Genomic DNA, 22,374 nt, shown 5'->3' with positions numbered 1-22,374 from the left:
AAAACTTACCACCTGATAATTAAACTTTTTTTATGTTACGATACGCATAACAAAAATCACACGGTTTGGTTTGTTTCAGTTTATTCGGCTAGCGTTTGTCTCTACCCATACGTGCTTCATGCACAGCGGGTAAGGACAATTGCCTTAAATTGATTAAAGATAAATATTTCCTACCAGCCTAAACTTTATAAAGACCCATATATATAGACATATATATAAATATATATATATATATATATATATATATATATATATATATATATACATATATATAAATATATATATATGAACAAATATATATACATAATATAAATATATATATATATTTATATATGTACACACATATATATAAATATATATATGAACAAATATATATATATACATTAAATATATTATATATATATATATATATTATAATAAATATATTATACATATTCTATTATAATATATATAATATATTATAATAATATAATATATAAATTATATTATAATAAAATATGTTATATATATATAATAATATAATAAAATGTATTAAATATATATATATATATATATATATATATATATATATATATATATATATATATATATATATATATATATATGTATATATAATATATTATACATATCATAATTATAATAATATGAATGCATACAAATATATATATATATATATACATACATGTATATATATATATATATATATATATATATATATATATATATACATATATATATACAGTATGCGACAAAAGTGTTTACCACTTTACCAATATGTTTCAAAAACAAAAATGTTTTTGAAAAATATTCTTTTTTAAAATAAATGATTGAAATACATGTTTATATATCAATATATATATATCAAAATAAAGGTAATTCATAAATCGCGAAATTAATACTTTGTGGCTATATTTTTAATTTGTTTAAATAAAACATATCTCAATTAGTAATGAACGGTTTATTTAAACTTAAAATTCGTAATGTAAACAACAGAAAAATTATAATTGAAAGAATGAAGAAAGTGTCGAAAGAAATTGAAAATTTAGCTGTTCAGAAGCTTAAATCAGGATTGTCTCTTTGTGAGATAGGACGAGAACTTAATATATCTTATTGTTTAGTCTATAATATTAAGAAGCGAAACGATATAGAGGAGAAATGCAACAAAAATGGATGCAAGAAAATTTTCACTACTCGAGATCAGAGAACAATTTCTAGATTAATCATGACAAATAAAGCAAAATCAGCACACGATGTACAGAAACAATTAAATAATGCTCAAGGTACAGTGGTAAGTACTCGAACAGTGCAGAGAGAACTCAAGAGAATTGGATTCAAAGCAAAAAAGAAGATCAAGAAACCACTACTAACACCGAAACATCGTAAACTACGATTGGAATTTGCAAAGAAGTATGAAAACTGGACTTTTGCTGAGTGGAGTAAGGTGATTTGGACAGACCAAAGCAAGATTAACTTGATTGGCTCTGATGGCATTCGATATGTATGGAAAAAAGCTGGAGAAGGAATTTCTGATCGTGACTTTATTCCAACAGTAAAATATGGAGGCGGAAAGTTGTTGTTTTGGGGATGTTTCTCTTCGTCTGGTGTTGGTAAAATCGTAAAAATTGATGGAATAATGGATGCGAAACATTATATTGACATTTTAAACAATGGCTATTTGCCTAGTTTACGAGGATGGCGAAAGCAAATTCGTTCGACACTTTTTATGCAAGACAATGATCCAAATCACAAGGCAAAAATCACATTAGAATTCCTAAATTCGAAGAAATTTAAGATTCTAGAGTAGCCTGCGCAAAGTCCTGATCTTAACCCGATCGAGAATCTTTGGTCTATTGTGAAGAATCGAGTTTATAATTATGAAACAAGAGCAGCCAGTCAACAAGAATTATGGGAACGAGTTGAGTATGTTTGGAGTTCGATAACTGTTGAAGAATGCAAGAAGTTGATTGGTAGCATGCCTGCGAGAATTGCAGCAGTCATTAGAAGTTGTGGAGGCTACACAAAGTATTAATTTCGCATTAAAATTAATAATAGCATAAATCGCGACAAAACTGTTTACATCTGACATTTTGTTTCAATAAATAATTTGCTATAAACACTTATCATTCATTTAAATTCAGGCTCAAAACATGAAACTACAATGAATTACCTTTATTTTGGTATATATATATTGATATATAAACATGTATTTCAATCATTTATTTTAAAAAAGAATATTTTTTATAAAAACATGTAAACACTTTTGTCGCATACTGTATATATATATATATATATATATATATATATATATATATATATATATATATATATATATATATATATATATATATATATATATAATTATATATGTACACACATATATATAATTATATATATGAACAAATATATATATACATAATGTATATATATACATATACATGTATACAGGGGCGGATCCAGCATTTTTTGATCTTTGAGATAGCTAACTTCCAGACATGGAGCTAACTCAAAACATTTATATGTTTATACTTATGTCAAATAATGAGAGTTTGAAAAAAATTGAGATGATTGGAGGCTGGGAACAAAAAGCCCCAAAATTTTTGCTACACATGCCCCAAACGTGAGAGCAACAAGTTGATAAAATATTTTTTGTACTATTCTAAACTAGACTTATATTCATCAATAATTTTTAAGTTTTATAGTATTATCTCAAGCGTTCAAAAATTATGACCATATAAAGTTTAAACCCCCCTCAATTTGATGGGGGTTGTAATTTTTATATGGTCATAATTTTTGAACGCTTAGAGATAATACTATGAAACTTAAAAATTATCAATGAATATAAGTCTAGTTGAGAATAGTACAAAAAATATTTTATCAACTTGTTGCACTCACGTTTGGAGCATGTGTAGCAAAAATTTTGGGGCTTTTTTGTTTCCAGCCTCCAATCGTCGCAATTTTTTGCAAACTCTCATTATTTGAAATAAGTATAAACATATAAATTTTTGGAGTTAGCTCCATGTCTGGAAGTTAGCTATCTCAAAGAACAAAAAATGCTGGATCCGCCCCTGATATAGATATATATATATATATATATATATATATATATATATATATATATATAGATCTATAGTTTGTTGGCTTTGGGAAGAGCGGAAGGAAAAAAGTGATTCTTACGCCAACATATACGTCACTTTTAATTACTTTTAACTTTCGTCCAACATTTCCGTGTTGGACGAAAGTAAAAACCATTAATTTAATTACAAATTAATCGTTTTTTAAAAAAACCACAAAAACGCAAATTTAATTGACCAGAATGTTTTAAAAACATTGTGAATGTTTTTAACAATATAAACAATGTTTTTTTTTTATTTTTTTTAATAAAATGTTTTTATTTATTAAATTTTTTTTAATAAAATGTTTTTATTTTTATTTTTTTTACTGTAAATCATGCGCGGAGTGTTGCTACATCGACTATCTTATAGCCTGACTCGCAAGGGAGTGCTGCTACATCGACTGACAAATAGCCTGACTCGCAAGGGAGTGCTGCTACATCGACTGACAAATAGCCTGACTCGCAAGGGAGTGCTGCTATATCGACTGACAAATAGCCTGACCCGCAAGGGAGTGCTGCTACATCGACTAAGGGTTTGGTTGGGGCAGGCAGTCTATCATTATTAAAAAAAAAAAATTCCGGTCTTGCATTTTAATTTTTACTTTTTGTCAACAAAATATCGAAAAAACTTTCGGACAACATCTAAGGGTTGTATATACATATATATATATATATATATATATATATATATATATATATATTTATATATATTTGATCAAGAATATAAATATATATATGAATAAATATATATATACATATATATATACATAATATATATATATATATAAATATATATATATATATATATATATATATACACACATATATATAAATATATATGAACAAATATATATTTACATAATTTACATATATATATATATATATATATATATATATATATATATATATATATATATATATATATATATATATATATATATATATATATATATATAGTATATATATATATATATATATATATATATATATATATATATATATATATATACATACATTAGGGTGTCCCAAAAAAATAAAAAAATTTACCTTTAGTTTTGTGTGTAGCTTTGTCTGTTAAAAGTGAAAATAAGATTTTTGAAAAATTATGAAGTTTGACCCCCTGCTTTCCTTTTAAAGTTTTTACCCCCTCTGCCGCCCACTTTTTCAAAAGTACTTTTAAACTGTGATTTTAGGCTAGGTATATAAATGCATTATTGCAATTAAATATGTTTTGTATCAATATTAATCACTATTATAATTCTAAACTATGTATCATAGCTAATATTAGTAAATATAGTTTGTTTCAATTCAATGATTCTCAAAACTGAATAAATAATATTATTCGCAATGTTTGAAACTTTTTATGATTAATATTAATGTTACATACATTATTCAAATAATTTTATAATTTATAATAATTTTTTAACTATAGATATAATAGTATATATAAAAAATATTCGATCAGTTATGAGCAATAGTAAATTGAGAAAACATGATGAGAAGTTTGATATTGTTGGTAAATTATTACCGACCCTTGAAGCAAAGATGTATAGTCAACTACAAACAAATGGAGATGTTGTGCCCCACTATCTTTATCTTACAAGATTTGATTTGAAATTAACTGGTAATAAAGAAGTTGCATCTGTAGTTTGGGAAAAAGTTAATGTTATTTGGAAAATGGCAGGAATTCCAACAAAATAGTAGAAAGATATTGTTAGAATAATACTGCATCTGATTCATCTTGTGAACTTGATTAAAAATGTGAGAAAAAAATGTTATGCAGCTCAATTTCTGAGTTTTACTAATAAACTATCATCGTTGTTTGATATTGCAGCATCAAATGCAGAAAATTTTGATAAGAAAAGATACCTCGCGTAGTATCAATAGTCAGATCTCAGATATAGATTTTCTCTCAGATCAGCGCCACTTAAAAAAGCAATTTTTTGGCCCATTAGACAAGAGTTATGCTATAAAAGTAAAAGAAAGGAGGAAAAAGAGAAACATAAAATCAAGGCTATTGAAAAAGAGAAATCTAGAGAGAAAAATATAAAAAAAAAATTTTCTATGTATTGGCAGCATTTGATAATAAAGACAAAATTCATAATAAAAATGAAGAAAGTACTATTGCTAGACAGAAAAAAAAATCAAGATATTAGAAAACCCTAAAGTTTTCTTAATGGCTGATAGGTTGAATCTATTCAACAGAGAAAGATCTGGGATCATTTTAGCTGTAGCTGAAGCATTAGGTCACAATTTAGATGAAATATCTCAAAAAGCACAGCAAACAGATTAGGTAATATAATTCAACAGCAAGTTTCAGATGATACTAAGAAAACATTCATTTCACCCATGTACTCTTCCATTAACTGTGATTCAAAGCTGGTATCTGAGGTCGATGGTAAAGTGGAATTTTTGGCTATTGTATTAACAGGAAAACCAAGTGCACCTGAAGGGAAATTGTTGTGTGTATCCAGGATTCCTAATACAACTGGGCAAAGTCAGGCAACAGCTACCATAGAAGCTGTAAAGACATGGAAACTAGAAAAAACATTTGTGGCAAATGATTTTTGACACAACTCCATCAAATTCAGGTCGAATAAATGGTTCTGCAAATTTAATTGAAGAACACTTTAATAAAAAGTTACTTTGATGCGCCTGCCGACACCATATTTTTGAAAGAGCTTTGTCTTCTGTTTACTTAAAAGTTATTGGAGAATGTAGATCTCCAAATTACGAGCCATTTAGACACTTTAAAATTGAGGCATGGCCTAAACTTTCATTAACATCAGATACTACTTTTAGAAAAATAAAAATCGAAGAACCAGTATTAAAGACTAAACAAGCAGAAGTAATAATTTTTTGTCTGGTTTACTTAACCAGAAATCTCAAAAAAATATTAAGAGATGATTATCGAGAATGATGTCAACTTGCTTTGCAATTACTCAATCCAAAACAAATAAATATACAGTGGCACAAACCTAGAGTCTTCCATCATGCTAGATAGTTGTGTTCAATCTTGTATACATCAAAAATTTTTGCTTTTGCTGACCTGGCTTAGTATGAAAAAAGTTTTATAGCAAAATTATCACCGTTTTGTAAATTTACTTTACTATGTATGTGAAAATATGGCTTACGTGCACAAGCACAATCGATGCCCAACTTAATGATTTGGAATTCTACAACAAAATGCTTATTTATAAAAAATTGACAATGATGTTGCTCTTGCTGCCCTGGAAACATTTAATCGGCATCTTTGGTATTTAACTGAAGAAATGTACCCTTTCTCATTATTTTCTAATAAGGTATCTGATCGTGATAAAACTAAAATTGCTAAAACAATTCTGAAAAATATAAAAAGAAAACTGTGAACATAATATAGGCTTTCCACAATTTCCTCTTCTGAAGCAGAGTACTTTTTTGACGGATTTATTTGGACCAAAATCAAGCAACATTCTAAATTTATTCAGATATTCGAATAAGGACGGTGGTTAATTGGTAAAATCCCCCAAGTTTTGGAAAGTTAACACAAATTTTAATCACATGTTTGAGCATATCAAATCACTGAAATCTGTAAACAATACAGCAGAACAAGCTGGTAAACTAATTCAAGACTATGCAACATATTTTACAAAAGATTAAGAGCAGAAAGAATTACTTTTAAGTGCAGTAGAACACCACCAAAAAGTTCTTCCTCACATAAATAAACAAGCAATTTAAAAACTTAATTTTTGAAAATATGGTCTAAACTATCTCTTTTTTATTATACCTTTAAAATATTGTTATTTTGTTGTTATAATTTTAAAAAAATGAGATTTTGAATTTCTTAGTACTTCTGTCCCATTCTGCTTTAATATTATTAATTTATAGCAATCATTTCTTTGCTTTATTTAATAATTGAGTATTTATCAAGTTTTTTGTCTTAATTAAAAATTATAATTAATAAAGTTCCATATTTAGGCAGAAAAAAATCATACAACAAGGTTATTATTAGAAAGGATGGGGGTCATAAACCAGGTTTATATAAACCAGGAAAATTTTTAATAAATTTCTATTTTTATTTATTACAAAACTATTTGAAAATATAATAATAGTTAATTATAATGAATATAAATAATAGATATATAAAAAGAGTATATTAAGGACTGTTTTTGGGCAAAAAAACCTAAAGGGGTTATGAGGGGGTCGAATATGAAATTTTTTTGAAAATAACATTTGATTCAGTTTTATTAAACAAAATTACACAAGAAAATTATAAAAAAATGCGAATATAGTTAATTATAAAAAACAATTTTAGTCCTTTGTGTCATCTTTTTAGAAAAAAAAACACGAAAAAAAGAGTGGCAGGGGGTTAAATGTGAAAATTTTTTTTTTTTTTTTTTGCTTTTAGTAGATAAAAATACATATGAAACTGATTGAAAATCTAAAAATAGTTAAACTCTAAAAAAATTACTGCCATTTTGGGACACCTTAAAATATATATATATATTTATTATATATATTTATTATATATATATATATACATACATATATATATATATATATATATATGTATGTATGTACATATATATATATATATATATATATATATATATATATATATATATATATATATATATATATATATATATATATATATATATATATATATATATATATATATCAGGTCTATAAGTATGAAATGAGTGTTTTTTTTTTTCAAAATAAAACACTATTTTCTAATGGGAAAGTAAAAAATATTTTGTTCAAAGGATTTGCCATTGCTTTCTACACATTTTGACCACCTTTCTGGCCTTTGTGGATACCACGCCAATAAAACTGATCGTTTTTTGAGGCAAGCCATTTGGAGACCCATATTTCGACTTCTTCGTAGGAATTGAAGTGTTGCTTATTCAATGTGTGTCCTATCGATGAAAACGAATGGTAGTCGGAAGGAGCCAAGTCTGGTGAATACAGCAGGTGAGGTAACTCTTCCCAGCCAAGTGATGTTATCATTTCCTTGACTGCTTTTGCTGTATGACTCGGAGCATTATCATGCAACAAAACTACCTTTCCGTGTCTTCTGGCCCATTCTGGTCGTTTTTCGATCAATGCATGGTTCAAATTGATCATTTGTTGTCGGTTGCGTTGCGTATCAACAGTTTCGCCAGGTTTTAGAAGTTCATGATACACCTTTCCCTTCTGGTCCCACCAAACACAGAGCATTGTCTTTTTTCCGAACCGATCAGGCTTTGCAGTCGATGTTGATGCTTCTCCTGGATTTACCCATGATCTTTTGCGTTTTGGATTCTTAAAATAAATCCATTTATCATCACCAGTCACAATTCGATGCAATACTGACTTTTGTGTCGTAACAGCAACATTTCACATGTGGTTTTTCGCTTTTCCATCTGCTTGTCATTCAATTCATGTGGCACCCATTTCCGCACTTTTGGATCTTTCCCATAGCTTTTAAACGGTCAGAAATTGCTGGTTGTGAAACATTTAACATTTCTGCCATTTGTTTTTGACTTAAAGTGTCATCTTCATCCAGTATTGCTTGTAATTCTGTGTCTTCAAACTTTTTTGGTAGTCTTCCACGTTCTTCATTTTGCACATCAAAATCATTATCTCTGAACCGTTGTAACTATATTTTGCATGTTGCTTCCGATAGAGCATAATCACCATAAGCTTCGACAAGCTTTCGATGCGATTCTGCAGCACTTTTTTTCAAATGAAAACAAAAAATTAGTGCTTTCCGCAAATCATCATTTTCTGGTACAAAATTCTACATTTTTAACACGATTAAAAGATATGATGTTGTTTATACAATGACTTGATGTTTACTAAATATGTTTGACAGATGTCAAACATATTAAGTAAACATCAAATTTACTAAATATTTTTGACATCTGTCAAACATATTTAGTAAACTTGATGTTTACTAAATATGTTTTAACAAAATTTAAAAAAAATTAAGGCCCGTTCACAACAAATGTTCTCTATCGATACATTTGTAACTCGACGCTCACTTCATGCTTAGAGACCTGGTATATATATATATATATATATATATATATATATATATATATATATACATATATATATATATATATATATATATATATATATATATATATATATATATATATATATATATATATATATATATATATACAGCCCTCAGAATTAGGAATTAGGGTTGTCATTCGACAAAGCTAACCTAAAAATGTTAGAGGTCAGCAAAATAAAGTGTTACCTTCAGAACTTTTGTTTCTGGCCGTGTTGGATAGCTGAATTCGACGTTATCAAATGTTATATTATCTAAAAAAAAAATTTGAACTTATTATAAATTATATAAAAATGTTTAACAAAGTCATGAGAGAATTCAAATGCAAAGGACTTTACCAATAAATCAACAGGAAAAAAAAATTCAAGATTAAAAAAAAACTAAAAGTTACCTTTTGTGTTAACAATAATACTTCCAGACTTAATTTCAGGAACTCTATCCAATAGCTCATAAATTCTTATGGAAGCACCAGCTGCCTTTTATAAATAAAGAAATAAGTTAACTATAAAAAAGTCTATGAAATATATATACATATATATATATATATATATATATATATATATATATATATATATATATATATATATATATATATATATATATATATATATACATACATCTATATATATGTATATATATATGTATACACATACATATATATATATGTATGTGCATATATATATATATATATATAATATATATATATTATATATATATATATATATATATTTCATAGACTTTTATATACATATATATATTATATATATTTATAAGTAATATATACTATATATATATTTACATATATATATATATGTATATATATATACATACATGCATACATATAAACACATACTGACATCATATATATATATATATATATATATATATAAATATATATATATGTATATATATATATATAAATATATATATATATATATATATGTATATATATATATATATATATATATATATATATATATATATATATATATATATATATATATATATATACATACATTTAAACATAGCTATTAACTTAGTGTTTGGATTTGGGCAGGTACTATCTAAATATGAATTAAAATATGGAGAGTCTTTGCTTTATTAAATAAAACCTTAGATATATTTTATTTCTTGAGCTAGTGCATCGAACTTGAAATATTTGCTTTTCATCATTTTCATAATAAAGTTTGCATAGCAGTATTACCATAATGCAACACAAAACTGGTGTGTTTCCTGCCACAACAACTTGCTTTGGTATATTTTTGCTTATGTTTCTAAAATAAAATTCCTCTTGTTTAGTTTTAAAAAAATTACTTATGTTTCGTCATCCAATGGAACTATATGTAGAAGTTGTCCAATTAAAAAACTAGCCTTAAATTAAACAACAAGCCAGTTAAGTTTTCTTATGTTTCAAATAGTGCAATCTTGAAAAATCCTTCAAGCGTGATAAAGAAAAAAAAAAGTTGAAAATTAGAGTTTAAAAATCCTTGTTTTTGTTTGACGTCTTGACGTGTTTAATAAAATTAGACTGTACATGTAAAACTATCACTGAAATTCGAGTTTTGTTGTAATTATCCGTAAGTACAAAAAGAACAAAAAATACCTGTCATTAAACAATTTTTGAGTATTTATAATTTTGTGTAAAATTGGAAGTGTTTATGTAAAAGAAACAAACAAAAATACAAAAAGACACTGAACATAAAAGAAATCTTTGCTGAGCATAAAAGAATTCTGCTCATTAATAATTTATTATCATAACATTCATATTCAAACTATTCAAATAAAACACTAAAGCAAAAAAATTTATATAGTATTGCCTTTGTAGCCATTAAAGAAGTCATCAATGAATAATTAGAAGAATTTAAACACTATGGCAGATGCACATTACAATAAAAAATACATCTGACTAGCAATCATTATAAATTATCAGACAGAGAAACAGCAGCTATTGCTGTGTTTTTAAAGTATTGTTCAAGATTTTGGTATTTTAACCAAATAAGTATTGTAACTAATTATGATCACAGTTTTGTTGACAAAAACAAAATTAGAAATGAAAAAGTGAATAACTGTTTACGACTTTAAATGCAGAAAAAGGAAAAATATAACTTACTTCAAGGACTGTATTTCGATGGGAGAAAAGACAAAACTCTAGTGGTTCAAAATTTAAATCAAAACAGTTTCAACAAACCATAAATAAAGAACATTACTCAATTTTTTAAGAACCAAGTGTACATGGATATTGGTCATGTTTCACCCTCTTCTGGGTCTGCTGAAATTATTATGAATTCGTACTTGAATGAAGCTCAATTTTCACTTCATAAAGTGGACATAAATTGGATGTGTTGGCACTGTTACTAACACAAGGATGGAAAACTGGTGTCATTCACACAGTTGAAAAATATTTAAAAAGGTCACAACAGTGGTAGATTTACCTGTTATACTTTAAAGAACTGCCATTATGACATTTCATTTAAACGCACACAGCTTGCAAATTTATAAAAAATATTAGTGGTGAAGTGTGTCAACTATGAAACTCCAGAAATTGATCGCTAAATTTTAAGTAAAGATCAACAGTTCTTGTTGGATATAAGTTCTGCCATGAAATTAGCCAGTGGATCTGAAGATTTATCTGTTTGTGAACCAGGAACAATTTCATACTTAAGTTGGTTAACAACTGCAAATAGAGTTTTATGATTGTATTTGAGCCTTAAAACCCTAACAGAGGAGCACAAAATCTTAGTCTCTTTTCTTCCTTTTTTTTTTTTATTTATTCTTTCAGATGCCCCAAGAAGTTCTTACGGTCTTATAAAGAGCATTTGAAAGGTAGGTCATGTCTCGTTCCTTGCCGATGTTGTAAAACTTTGGCAAGGAACGAGACACGGATCTTTAGCTTCTGAGACAAGCGCACTAACCAATGTGCTACTGCTGCTCTTTTAAAATAACATGTCTCAGTGTGATTTTAAATTTAAAAAAAGTAAATACTTCGCTAATGGAGCAGAACATGTATGTAACATCTAAGTGATAAAATCATTAAGATTTCTACCCAACAATTTTCTGAAAGTAGTAGACCAAGTAATAGAGTTTTTTGCTTTTTTTTTGCACATTCAAACTTGTTTAATTGGGTTTGACAATGGTTGCAGACAAATGGGTTCTTACCAGGGAAATGGGTTTTAAAAGAACTATAACAGAAAATAGCCTTGCTTCTCAAAGAATGTTTATCAGGATTTTTTAACCACCTGAAATTAATTTTCTTGTTACCAACTTCACCAAGATGATTGAATAAAATTAACTACTACAATTTTGCCACCAACTTTGCTGTGAAGAGTCTTTGATAAAGATATTAAATCAAAGATCCAATATTTGAAACAGCAGCTAAAAGGAAGCAGTAGCTGAGTGGAAAGTCTTTATGTCACATCTAAACAATAGAACAATACATGAAGCTTGTAACAGAGGCTTTACAAAAAGTAGCTGGCTCTAATCCCAGAGATAGCATCATAAGAACTACACATAACTCCATATTCTCAATGCCTAAATTTTCAATCAAATTATATTTTAATCTACCAAATGTAATTAATGTAAAGAAAAAGAATATATTTTTTTAAAAAGGCAATTTTAAACAATTGAAAAGACAATTTTTGAACAAAAGAAAAAAAGATTTCTTATTTCATTTATTAATTGTTCTATTATTTTGTTCTATTTAAATTGTTCCTAGCTGCTTGTAAAAGAACTTATTTAACTTGTAAAATTTTATTTGTAAGAAGAAATGATAAAAAGGGAATATTTATTTAAATATTCAAGTCCGATGCATGCTATGTATTTTTTGCATTATCCTTAGGTAGCCTGGAGGCAAGTTTTTGTTGCATAGTGAATCAGCAATAACAAAAACAACAATAAGCTATTTATTTCCCATTAATAATCATTTTATGATAGTTATGTAATAACAATAATAATAATAATAATAACAATAACAATTATTATTATAATATCATAAATATTATTAAAAATAATTATAATGATAATAAAAAATTATAATAATAATTATAAAATAAATTAAGATATAAAAATTAATACAAATTCTAGTTATAACAACAATAAATTACAATAATAATAAATTTAAAAAAAGTTAGATAAAAATAGTAGTAATAAATACTATAATAATAGTAATAAGTGTGACATTATTTATAAAAATAAGTTAATGATTTATATGGATGGTGTCACTCATACAGAAGTCTGACGACATTAAAGGAGTGACACCAAAGTCAAAAATCAAAAGAAAATTTTTTTCAGCTTACTCTATTAGGCAAATCTTTAAAATAAGAAAGTAAAAAACAAAAAGCCCAATAAAATGTTCCTTTTTCATACTATATTTTTATATTTTGCAGAACAAAGACATTTTTAAATATAAACTTTATAATGATAATTTTTTTAATTACAAAATCTATAATATAACAAAAAATAGAAATATTAAACAAAATCTATAATTAAAAATATAGATTTTGAACATTTACATAATGATGATAATGATGATGACGATGATGATTATGATGCTGATGATGATGCTGATGATTATGATGATGATGATGATGATGATGATGATGATGATGATGATGATGATGATGATGATGATGATGATGATGATGATGATGATGATGATGATGATGATGATGATAATGATGATGATTAACTTTTTAACTCTAGGAATAAAACATCAAACTTTAGGAATATAACATAAAAACTCACTTTCATGAAATCACCATAAACTGATGACAGAATTGCAAATGGCCATATCAAATTAAATGAATACATAATGAATGCTAAAATAAATGAAAGAACTTTAAATAAGAAAAATACCATCTTTTAAAACATGAAAATGAGAGATTTATAAATTTTCATATTAAAATATAGATTAAGATAAAGAAATTATTGACAATAAAAATGGAAATAATATTGTAAAAATCTTAATAAGAATAGTTCACTAATAATATCAAGATTTAAAAAAATAATAATAATTAATAACTATCAAGCTTAATATTTTCTAATTATTTAATTATTTTTACGTTATGAGTTTTTTTATATTTATAAAATTATTCATTTAAGTAAATTTAATTAAAGTTTTATGAAAATAAATTTAAGATTATTTATTAAATAAAGGACTACTTTTTTTTTTTATTGATTCATGCAATGGATTTTAATTCAAAAAAAAAAAAAAAAATCAAAAAATATATATTTTTATGATATATAGTTTTTGGTATATGTTGTAACAACATATACCATGAACTATAACAACATATACCATGAACTGTAACAAAATATACCATGATCCATAACAAAATATACCTTTAGGTCTACATACTATATATGCACCATCAGTGACTATGAACATTTGTAATCTTAATTCTAGCTTTTCAATGATCTGTAACAACAAAGCTTTGCATGATCCATAACAACAAATGCCATAAACTGTAAAAATGAATGCTGCGAACTCTAACAAAATATACTATGAACTGTAACAATGAATGCTGTGAACTCTAACAACATTTACTATGAACTGTAACAACATAAACCATGAACTGCAACAACATAAACCATGAACTGTAGCAACATACACCATAAACAGTAATTGCCAATGCCATGAACTGTAACAATATTTACCATGATCTGTAACAATGAATGGCACGAACTGTAATAACATGTACCATAAACTGTAACAACCTTTGCCATGAACTGTAACAAAATATACCGTAGGCTGTAACAAGGTATACTGTGTGACAATAATAAAGTATACTAAAAATTAGGTTGCTAGTTAAAAAATTAATGTTTAATTATGTTGACTTAAAATCTCTATTCTAAGGTCTATATAGTAAAATAACAATTTTTAAAAAGATTAGCTTTTTAAAAACATTTTTATTAGATGTTTCATTTCTTTAATTCTATTATTCAATAGATAAAGAATTACAAATAAATGCCATTGATTGGCATGAATTAAAACTCAATTAAAATTGCCCCAATTAATTGATATTGTAGAATACTTGCTTTTGGTATTGCTAAATTTAACTCATCAGAAATTTGCATAGATCTAGGTTTGGCTTCAAGTTCATGCTCAAGTTGTATACATAAAATTTATGTATATTCGCTGCAATTACTTTGCGCTGTAGTTGTTTCTGTTTGAAATAATCGCTTCATATATAAAAAGTTCATTAAAATTTTTTCAGGCAAGCGAAACAAACATTCATGATAAAACTTTCGCAATCCAATGAGCTGTAACACCAAAACAAAAAAATACTCTTTAAATGGAATCAAATTGGTAATATTACATACAAGAAAAAAATTAGCACATAATATGATTACCTGAAAATATTGTTTTGCATATAGTAAAAATGTGGCCATCCAAAATACAAGCAAAACTACTAAAAAAATACTAAAACCAATAATTAATGTTGTATCCCTTACATTTTAGGATCAATGGACAACTTTTTGGCTCAATGAATTTATTAACTTTTTTTTGTGTAAATTGCATTTCACATAGTTTCAATAGCTTTATATAGCCCATCAGCATTTTTGAATATTCCTTTGTGTTTTAGAGAAAGCTAAACTTGATATCACATATTTAAAAAAACTGGATTATGTTCAGATGATTGAGCTAGCCACTCATTACTTCAGTTTGATTTGTTGCAAACCATTGGTTAACTAGTTTACACATTTGTTGTTGCCCATAAAGAGGCATATTTTTAAATCCATCCATAATTCCATTTATTTAATGAATAGGTTCAACTCCAAATTGTGCAGACAAAAGTTTATTCTGACAGCTTTTATACCTGATCAACACTTTTTTCTATCAACATACTTATTTATTAAGATGAAGCTAACTTCAATAAAAAAAAGAAGGACCTGGCATTCTATTTAATGTTAGACTTGTGGTTCATAAGTCAGATATATATATATTTTTTTTAATTAAAAATAATTATCTTCTGATGCCATTGTTCTATATAAAGTTTTTCCCTTGCAAGAAACACAAAATCATTATGCTCTTATCTTAACTAGATAAAATTCTCTATTTTTCAAACTCTAGGTATAATTTATTTTAAATATCAAACCATATAAATATATTAACAATATTTATTAAAACTTAAATTATAAGCCATATGACATCATGAAACATTTTTTAACAGAATTATAATATGAAATCAACTTTGTTTAACTAATAGATAATTAGTATTAATATCTTTTTTTTAAATCAAAAAAAATTAAAAAAGTATTTCGTATTTTGAAAGACATACAAAATACATCCAAAATTGTAGAACACAAATACAAAATACTGAAAAAGTATTTAAAACACTTTAAAAGTACTTGCATATATATACATAGTATATACAGTGCATATATAGCACATATATAGTATACATATATATTCTGTTCTTTCTCTTCTTAACCTCAATTGAGTCATTTGAAGAAAATTTTCAAATTCCATACCTGTAGAATAGCTTTAACAGTTATTTTTAAATTTAAGCGCATCCATGCACAAATGCTGCCATGTTTGTTTTTGAATAACTATGAATTTAAAAAATAATTATTAGCCAATAGGCCATATTATAAATTCATCTTTAAAAACAGGTATAATACCTATTGAGTAAACAACAGCAAAAACTTTCCCAATATATATCCTAGAATCATAAAATGATCCAAACAACTACCCAGCAATTCTTTACCTGTTTCTTAAAAGTGACTTATTTTGAAAAATTATTTTTATCAAACAATCTTTTTTATTAAGTATGTTTGGTTTTCATAAAAATAAACAAATTTTGATGAGAAAAATTCCAACTCCTATCATAAACAAAGTAAATAAACAATAAAAAACAAATTAACTCATTATTGAACTCATAATTATTATTTCATTTTATTCTTTTAAAATTAAACAGTAAATCCAACATTTTTGTGAGCCATTTTCTTTTTTATTTTGTACAATTTCTCAATCTTATTTTGTTTAGTTCAACAGTTTCTTTTTTTTTTTTGTTTTTTTTTTTGTTAGACTTTTCCAAATTAATGCGGTAGTGGTGCAGTGGTAGAACGCTTGCTTCATAAGCAAGAAGTTTGGAGTTTAATCCCCACCACGCCCCTGGTAGTACCACGCTCAACTTGTTTTTCCGCGCAGCAACCTTGTTTATCAAGGTTTGTGTTTTGGAGTTATAGAGTTAAGAGAGGGTTATAACCACAATTATGTAGCCTCCTCATTTGTAGTGGCTTTCTCAGTCTTGCAGAGGTGAATTAACATTAAAAAAAAATTTAAAAAAAATGAGCAAAACTATTTTATTTTTATGCATTTATGGTTAGCATATCAAACTCCTCAATTAAAGTTGTAATTTCACTGTACAAGATTCTGCACAATGATCTAACTGCTTTTTTATCATTGCCTAATATTTTTTATTTCAAATTTATGTTATATTCTTTTTTATCTCTTTGTAATTGAAAATATTTTTTAAATTAGTTATGCAGCATTTCTTTATTGACTTTGATAGTATTAGGGGATTCTTTAAAAGAAGGTAATGATCTTGAATAAGATGTAATGTAATAAAAGATTTTCTTTTAGGTTTTCGACAAAAACTTTATTATACTAAAACCATGCTCAAATTCACCTCAATAAAATCAGAGAACAATTTATCGAGACTAATGCTTTTAAAATCAAAATCTTGAAATAATTTTTGATTTGGGTCAACTATTTCTTAAAACTTCTGATATTAATTCACTATTTCAGCAGATATTTGATATTGATTTTGCTGATAAGGCAGACTTTGGTGAAAAACAATCATATTTAACTTTATTGATTTTTTTTATTGATACAATTTTTTTTTTTTTTTTTAAATTTGAAATAAAAATTGGATTGAAAGATACTTCGTATATTATGGCAAACTTCTATGGCAACATATTAATGAAGGTGCGTCAAAAAGATCAACTAAAAACTGGCTTCTGAATAAATAATGTAACTTAGTTCTCTTAGTAACTTTAATCAGCATGGATTATATATAAGTATGATAGCCATAATTAGAACGATCTCAAAAAATTTTAGTTTTTCTGGCAAAGCATTGAATCAAGTTGTTTGCTTTCCTTATGACAACTGAAAGAATTTTATAAACTTTTTGTATTCTGCAAGTAGTAATTCAGTTTTTTAGCAAAATTTTCATTTTCACACAACTTATTTTCACAAAACCTATGTTAACAAAACTGCATTGGATAATCAAGAGTTAAGTTGTTTTTTTCAAAAGTTGAACATCATTCTAGGAGAGTCATAAAAAATTTGCCACATCACTTTTAAGAAATTATCTAACTTTTAGGAAATTATTATACTTTTATAAATAAAAACATAAAGATAAAAGTCCAGAACTCTTGAGAATAAAAAAACCCAGGATTTTCAGGACTACTTTCCAATTTAAAGGACTTTCCAGGACTGGTGGAAACCCGTTTGTGTTTTTACATTTTTTCATTAAAAAAAAAATCAAAATGCAGCAGAAATTGATTCACAATTGAACTTAGATTCTTAGAATTTAGATTCTAAAAATAAAAGTTATTAGCAACACACACTGTCATATTTTAAAGTAAAAGAAAAAAGAAAATATGTATTGTAGAAAAAACTTTGTTTTCCAATCATTTTCAAATTTTTTTTTTTATAAATAAAATAATATGTTAATATTGTTTTGCATTCAGCCATAATTCTGTTTTGGTATTGGCTTCAGCTGAAATTTCAATTTGAGTCGATATCGCAACTTTGGTTTCAGTACTTTTCATAAATTGGGTAAGAAGCAAAATTTTGGTCAAAAAACATACTGAAACCGAAAAAAATTTTTGGTTTAAAAAAATGATTTTAAATCTTTATTTAATTAAGAAAAATAGTTATTTTTGACAATTTTCACAAAATATTTTCCCATTTGTAAATAAAATTTCAAGCCCATTGTTCACAAATTACTTAACTTTTTAGTTAGTAAATAGCATGTATCCATCAGGCTCCTAAAATATCAAAACTGCAAATAATCAAACCATTGCAGTGCGCATAATTTTTTGAACCTTTGCTTGCTAATTTTGATTAGCTGAAATTTCGATTTAGTTTCAATAAAACATTTGCCAAAATGTTGGTTTCAGTTTCAGCATTGAAATAGTATACCTAAAATTTTGGTTTATTTTGGTTAAAATATTTTTAAAAATTATAAAAAAAATTTTTATTTTTTTGGTTAATCAATTATTTATAAACATTATTTATAATTAATTGGTTTAATTATAAATAATGTTTATAAATAATGTTTATAAATAATGTTTATAAATAATGTTTATAAATAATGTTTATAAATAATGTTTATAAATAATGTTTATAAATAATGTTTATAAATAATATATTAATATTGATTTTTAAGCAACAAATAAAATATCAATTTTAATTCTGCGATTTAAACTCTAGAAACAAAAACTTTAAATGTATTAATTAGCACTAAACCTACTTTATTATTACAAAGTCAAGAATATGCCTACAAACAACATTTTAAATTAACAAATACCATTGAAATTGGTAAAAAAACTTAAATATATTTATATATATATATATAAACTTTTCTTTTTTTAAAAGGTCATTGTTATTTTAAAAGTAATTTCACTTATTCATTAAGTTACTAAAGGAATGTGGAAATGATTTGTATTAAAATTATGCAATACTGTATAAATATTTATAAACATAACTAGTAAATCAAAAAAAAATTATTTTTTCAAATCCATGCTTTATGCAAGCAGAATTCTATTGGGCCTAGAAATTCTTTTTTTGTTATCCTTTGTAGAAGGAAAAATTACTGTTACATTTTTAAATTTTTTTTTATTAATTCAGTGTTCTTTTAAAATTTTAAAATTTTTGTAGAAGGAAAAATTACTATTATATTTTTATAAAATTTATTAAATTAACAGTAATAATTTAAATCTTTTGTAGAAGGAAAAATTTCATACAAAAAATTTTTACAATTAATTTTTGCAAAAGATAGATCTATCTAACGATCTATCTTTTGGACCTTACATTTTATAGTGCGATCCGAGAGCACTTTGTCAGTTTGTCAAGTCGGTGAATGTTGATATTGTTGTTGGCATATGTCTTATTCGGTTGCACTTCTTCATGTACTCATGGAATCGATCTCAGTCTTTCCATCTCAGCCAAAGCGTCGTTGTTGCAAGGTTTCTTTCCAGTTAGCTTGGCACAGTCCAATTCCTGTATCTGTAGGCCATCCAGAGATCTCACTTGACTTAGTGCAACATATGCCTGACCTTCTGCGAACAAATCAGATCCTAGGTCAATCACTGCATAGTCTACTGTACTGTCTTGCATCTTGTGTACAGTTGAAGCCCACGATAGCACTATAGGTAGCATTCTTCTCTCAATTGTTCCGGCATTTCGTTTCGCTGGGAATTGCTTCGATATCGGCTCAATGATGTGTATACCGTCTCTACCGAAGTCAATTCTTATTGATGGTACATCTGTTGCATGTATTTGCGCTCTTCGGAAGTAGGGCCATATAATTTCTGTGATGAAGCCAATTGCACTGTTGACTAAGCCCTTGGAGTTATCGATGTGAGATCTGAGCATGACCTTTGCACCTACGAATATCTCTAGCTCTCTTGGAAGGGCAGCTGTCTTATTGATGTCGGTAGGAGTAATCTTGTCATAGTCGATGTTGTTATCTGGACCATCCACAAGTCTGTCCTGAGCTCTGATCTTATACATTTCAGTGTTGTTTGCTTTGAAATGTCCCAGGACAGCTTGATTATGTTCATCAACTTTCTTGTTAGTCGGGTATATGTGCAGCACTTTCTCTACAGAGAATTCACCATTGGCTTCTGTGGTGACTTTCTTCATTAGGATGTCCATATGTTGTTCTCGAAGTTCACCAACCCGTAGAGCATTCAGGACTTCGATGAATGTTGTATCGCCTTGTTGTCTCATGTTCTCAGTCAATTCTATCAGTGTGAACAGGCGCCATAGGTGTGTAGCAGGTATCATTCTATCAGGCTGATTAAACACTTGCTTTCCTCTTACTGGTGGCAACTGCATCAGGTCTCCGAACAGTAGGACGTTTATTCCGCCGAATAGATCATTACTGTTCTTCAGTTGCTTCAGCCGTGAGTCAATCATACAGAGCATTTCATAGGGAACCATCGATATTTCATCTATGAAGAAGAACTCTGTGTCTTTCCATTGCTGTCGCATAACTCGTAGGAAGTTGCCAGTCAGAAGTGACATATTATGTACAAGCTTTCCATCCTTCTGAACTGGTAACTTGAGAAGACTGTGTAACGTTTGTCCGCCTACGAGTCGCTCTGCTACTCCTGTTAACGATGCCACCTTAACCGCAGTCTTTGCATAGCATCTGTTGACTTGATTCTTCAGGAGGTTGAACACAAATGTCTTTCCAGTTCCAGCACCTCCTGTTATGAACAATCTCTCGCGGTTTGTATCGCCGTTCATTTGTTGTTGAATGCTGCGGGTGATTCGTACAAATATTTCATGCTGTCCCATATTCATTGCACGCTGAGCTATCTGGAATTGTTCATCAGTCATAGCATCATCTATTACTACTTCTTCTTCAACATCCTCGATGTTTGGATGTGGTTCATCAAGTACTTGGAATGCATGAACCTGAACAAATGCGTCTTCCAATTGACAATCTCATTCTCTGAAGGTCTCCATATAACTACTAATTTCTTTCAGTTGTGCTTCACGTGCGAGGAATGCATCTCGTGCTGTGTCAAACTCCTTGATTAGTTCGATTTCTCGTCTGTATGGCATGTACTGAAGAAGGAGACTGTAGTAATAGTTCTCAGGATCATTGGCTGCCATGAAGTATGGGACTCGTACTATTGCCGGTGTGTTCTAACTGACATCTTCGTATTGTCCGTAAGCGTGATGAGCTTTCTTTGTGTTGTAACTTCGACCTCAGCTTCGTATGCATCATTATCGGCTCCATCTTTGTCATCTTGTCTCTTAGCATTGTAAGCTTCAAAGCGCATCGCAAACTCAATCAAGCTCATATTGTCGAAGTCACATTCAGATGTTGATGCTGGTCGTCGCTCGTAGCGATCGAAGATGCTCTTTGCGTATCCTGATGCACGTCCAATTTCGTCGAATTGTATCATTCGATATCGTTGTTCTGGCTTTCGAGTGTTCAAGAACACTGTTCTTCTTGAACTATCATTTCAA

At 27.3% G+C, this 22,374-nt stretch overlaps 2 protein-coding genes across 2 annotated transcripts in view; both read right to left on the bottom strand.

Annotated features, from left to right (window-relative positions):
* Nucleotides 1-22,374, bottom strand: part of LOC101234644 (uncharacterized) — a 93,471-nt gene that overhangs the window by 31,870 nt on the left and 39,227 nt on the right. The window contains exons 10-12 of the mRNA XM_065807752.1: nt 13,899-13,972; nt 9,550-9,634; nt 9,348-9,412 (exon numbers count right to left, since the gene is read on the bottom strand). Of these exons, the coding sequence (XP_065663824.1) occupies nt 9,348-9,412; nt 9,550-9,634; nt 13,899-13,972 (224 nt within the window). The remainder of the gene's footprint in view (nt 1-9,347; nt 9,413-9,549; nt 9,635-13,898; nt 13,973-22,374) is intronic.
* On the bottom strand, nt 20,248-21,697 carry LOC136085904 (uncharacterized). The gene has a single exon (XM_065807753.1). The coding sequence runs from the start codon at nt 21,691-21,693 to the stop codon at nt 20,302-20,304; it is 1,392 nt and encodes a 463-aa protein (XP_065663825.1). The 5' UTR covers nt 21,694-21,697; the 3' UTR covers nt 20,248-20,301.

Source organism: Hydra vulgaris, chromosome 10 (assembly GCF_038396675.1).
Source record: "Hydra vulgaris chromosome 10, alternate assembly HydraT2T_AEP".
NCBI classification, from domain to species: domain Eukaryota; kingdom Metazoa; phylum Cnidaria; class Hydrozoa; order Anthoathecata; family Hydridae; genus Hydra; species Hydra vulgaris.
Note: the sequence above shows the minus strand (reverse complement) of the source record. Positions and strands in the feature narration are given on the sequence as shown.

What these genes read in the sequence shown, in the direction of transcription:
- LOC136085904 (XM_065807753.1), bottom strand. Translation starts at nt 21,693, where the DNA reads ATGGGACAGCATGAAATATTTGTACGAATCACCCGCAGCATTCAACAA.